Source organism: Pinus tabuliformis, chromosome Q, assembly GCF_031772625.1.
Source record: "Pinus tabuliformis cultivar Carrire ecotype Pingquan chromosome Q, CPIR1, whole genome shotgun sequence".
In the NCBI taxonomy this organism is placed as follows: domain Eukaryota; kingdom Viridiplantae; phylum Streptophyta; class Pinopsida; order Pinales; family Pinaceae; genus Pinus; species Pinus tabuliformis.
In genome coordinates, this window is record NC_142296.1 from 622,446,817 (window position 1) to 622,449,724 (window position 2,908).

General features: G+C 41.6%; 1 protein-coding gene across 1 annotated transcript; it reads right to left on the minus strand.

The window, feature by feature from the left end:
• Positions 1–214: 214 nt before the first annotated feature.
• On the minus strand, positions 215–760 carry LOC149220984 (putative UDP-rhamnose:rhamnosyltransferase 1). The gene has a single exon (XM_089387278.1). It carries the CDS (start codon positions 758–760, stop codon positions 215–217), a length of 546 nt encoding a protein of 181 aa, XP_089243404.1.
• Between the last annotated feature and the right edge of the window lie 2,148 nt (positions 761–2,908).

Here is a 2,908-nt window from a genome sequence, read left to right on the forward strand (position 1 = left end):
AATGTGACCACAGTGCTGACAATTTCAAAATTCAAATGCTATCTCAGCGCCCAAACTTTCTCAGATCATTTCTAGTTTCGGCGGTGCTATTTTTTTTGGGATTTTCTTACAAAGTCATCCAGCCATGTTTCGACAGACGTTAATTTTTTTTTGTCATATTCCTTTACTCAGTAGTAAGTTGGAGTCTCCACAAATATATTTTTGGTGAATAGCTTCAAAGACTGAAACTTGAGTTTGTTATTTCTGGGTTCCTCAAATTTTCTTCAGAATATTCTTGGTCTTGGTTCCTCAATTTATAAGGGTGAAAGACACGAGAGCAGAATGCAGCGGAAAACACGCAGAAATAAATGGCCGGAACACGCATCTCCGTAGCCGCTCTCTGCGCCCAATATTGCACGAAGTCGTGGACGAGATAATCCGGTGAAAGCTGCATGAGCAGGCTTCGGAACGACTTCTCCATGTCGTCCATAACTTTCTTCAACAGAAGCGTCATTTCTACCAGAATGTCTGTTGTGCATTCTGCTCCGGGAGTCAGTCCCTCCGTGGGCGGTAATGGTAGTTCCAGCAGATCGATCCGACCTGAACACTCCCCAAGCTGTAAGGACTTCTTGATTCTGGAAATGTTAAGAGGCGTGGAGAGAAAGGAGACAGTGATTGCGAGAGCCGTGGAGAGCTCTAACAAAGAATTTATGTGGCGCTGTGCCAACCATGGAAATACCAAAAAGTGAAGCTTCTTCTCGCTATTATGACTCTCAATCATAGACCCTCCTTCTACGGAATGGCATCGATGTATTCTCTGCTGCGATGAAGCTCAAGAGAAATTTTTTAATCTAATCAATAACATGTAAAAAGAGAAAAAATACAATTATTAACTTACAACCGCTTCATATGCAACAAATGCGACTTCAAAATAGTTAAAAGGTGGCTAAACAATATCTGTGCCAATGTGGATCCGCCGTTGGAGTTTAAGCAAATAAACAATTGCAGTCCTCTTATACTTCCACTAGGGGAGCCTGTCGTGAACTACAAAGGAGAAATAAAAACAAGTGAATAAGATGTAATGAACAAGGTCACATAATTGCTAAAATATTTTGATATCATGAGGTAATTGCAAAATGAATTATATAAATATTTTTTTAATATTTTTTATTTTGATATCATGATGTAATTGTAAAATAAATTATACGAATATTTTTAATATTTTTTAATATTACCCGGATGCGGGTGTTTATTCTAGTCATTAAATATGCAGCACGCCACGACACCATCGACGCTGATGGATGGTAGGCATGTGTACTCGGAGGTCCGGGATGGTGGTTATCAGTTAATGTTCACGGCAGGTGACTGCACTTTGGATCAGGCTCGAGGAGATTTTGCATTCAAGGCGAGCATGGCAGCTCTGTCCTCGATGCGAACCAGGTTAATGGCTGAGCGTCATACTCCCGTGGTGGTAAATGTCTCTGTTCTTTATATTGTGCAATCTATGCCAATTCATGGCCAAAGCTCCTCTGTCGATGCTTGTGGTATGAGCAGGGATCCTCTCGCCTCCAGTGTTCACAGGGTCGAACGGCTTTTCGGGTCTCTGGCTTTGAGCACCATGCCGCGCAGTAGGGGCGTTCCGAGACGAGGGGGTCGGTCTGGCATCAGAGCCGGCCCTGCTCATAAGGATTTGCAGCCTGTTGCCCCAATTGCATCTGTTCCCCCCTCTTCCCCGAGCTCGGATCAGGAGAGCCTTGTCCCGCAAGGCACTTATCAATCCTTCCGTCTCAGGTTCCCGAGCCGGCTTATCAGACCAGAGGTGATGGTCAATTTCACTGTGTATATTTCTGAGGAGGAGCCCTGCGCCCCCATTTCGACTTCCCCTGCTTCCACAAGCGCTCAGGAAAGTGGCATTCTCCTGGGGGATATGAATGGATTGGTCTACAGAGCTGATTGTCTCGAGGAAGCCTCAGTTCAGGAAGTCCCGGTTCAGGAAGCCCCGGTTAAGGAAGACCCTCCGCCATCCAATCCTGCTATGGAAAAGGAAACGATCAGCGACCACTCTCAGCATGGCTTTGGCTGCCTTCTCCTGGTCACTGACTCTCGTGGAGAGCCGATTTTGGATGAGGAACGGTATGTCACTTGGCTGGCCTCACCAAGTCCGGAGAAAGAGGAGCAGCAAGCGTCGCCCAGCCATGCAGTCTAATCTTCAACGGGTGCATATGTCAAGCTTTTTTGAACTTGTGTCGGTGATTATGCAGCTATTTCATCCTGTTTGTTTCAGTCTATTGTCTCAGTGTATTTCTTCCTGTCTGTTTCAGTCTATTACAGTCATCCTTCTCTGTACTAGAGTCAGTTATGTTAACTGGTTTTGTCTAGTTATGACCCCTGGTGGTTATGGTAATTGCAGTCTAAGTCCAGTTAGTCAGAATATCAGGACAAATCAGAACTATGGGTTGTTTTTTGTAAATCAGCTTGAACGGATAGACAGTATGGTCCAGGTTTTACTGTATGAGGACTGGCCTCGGCCTCCTCGGAAGGTCTGAAATCCATGTACATATTTTTATTTCTTTAATATAGAACTAGTCTTTACTTAGAAAAAAAAAAAAAAAAAAAATTAATATTAATTTTTTTTTTAATGTAATCAAGTTATATATATAATTGAAGAAAATGATAATAAATAATTTTGTATAGTTATTTCTTTAAAGCATTAAATTTTTATTAAAATTTGTAAAGCTAGTAAAAAGGAAAAGTGGCAAACACACTATATAAATTTTGAAATGAAAATATTTTTTTGCAAATTTTCCATTCATCTATTAAGTTATGCATGTCGGGAAGAATCTCAAATGTTAAATCTAGACTATCCATACTTTTTGTTAAAAAAATGGAAATGAGAAAAGCCTCATTGTAAAATAGACTATTTTATTGG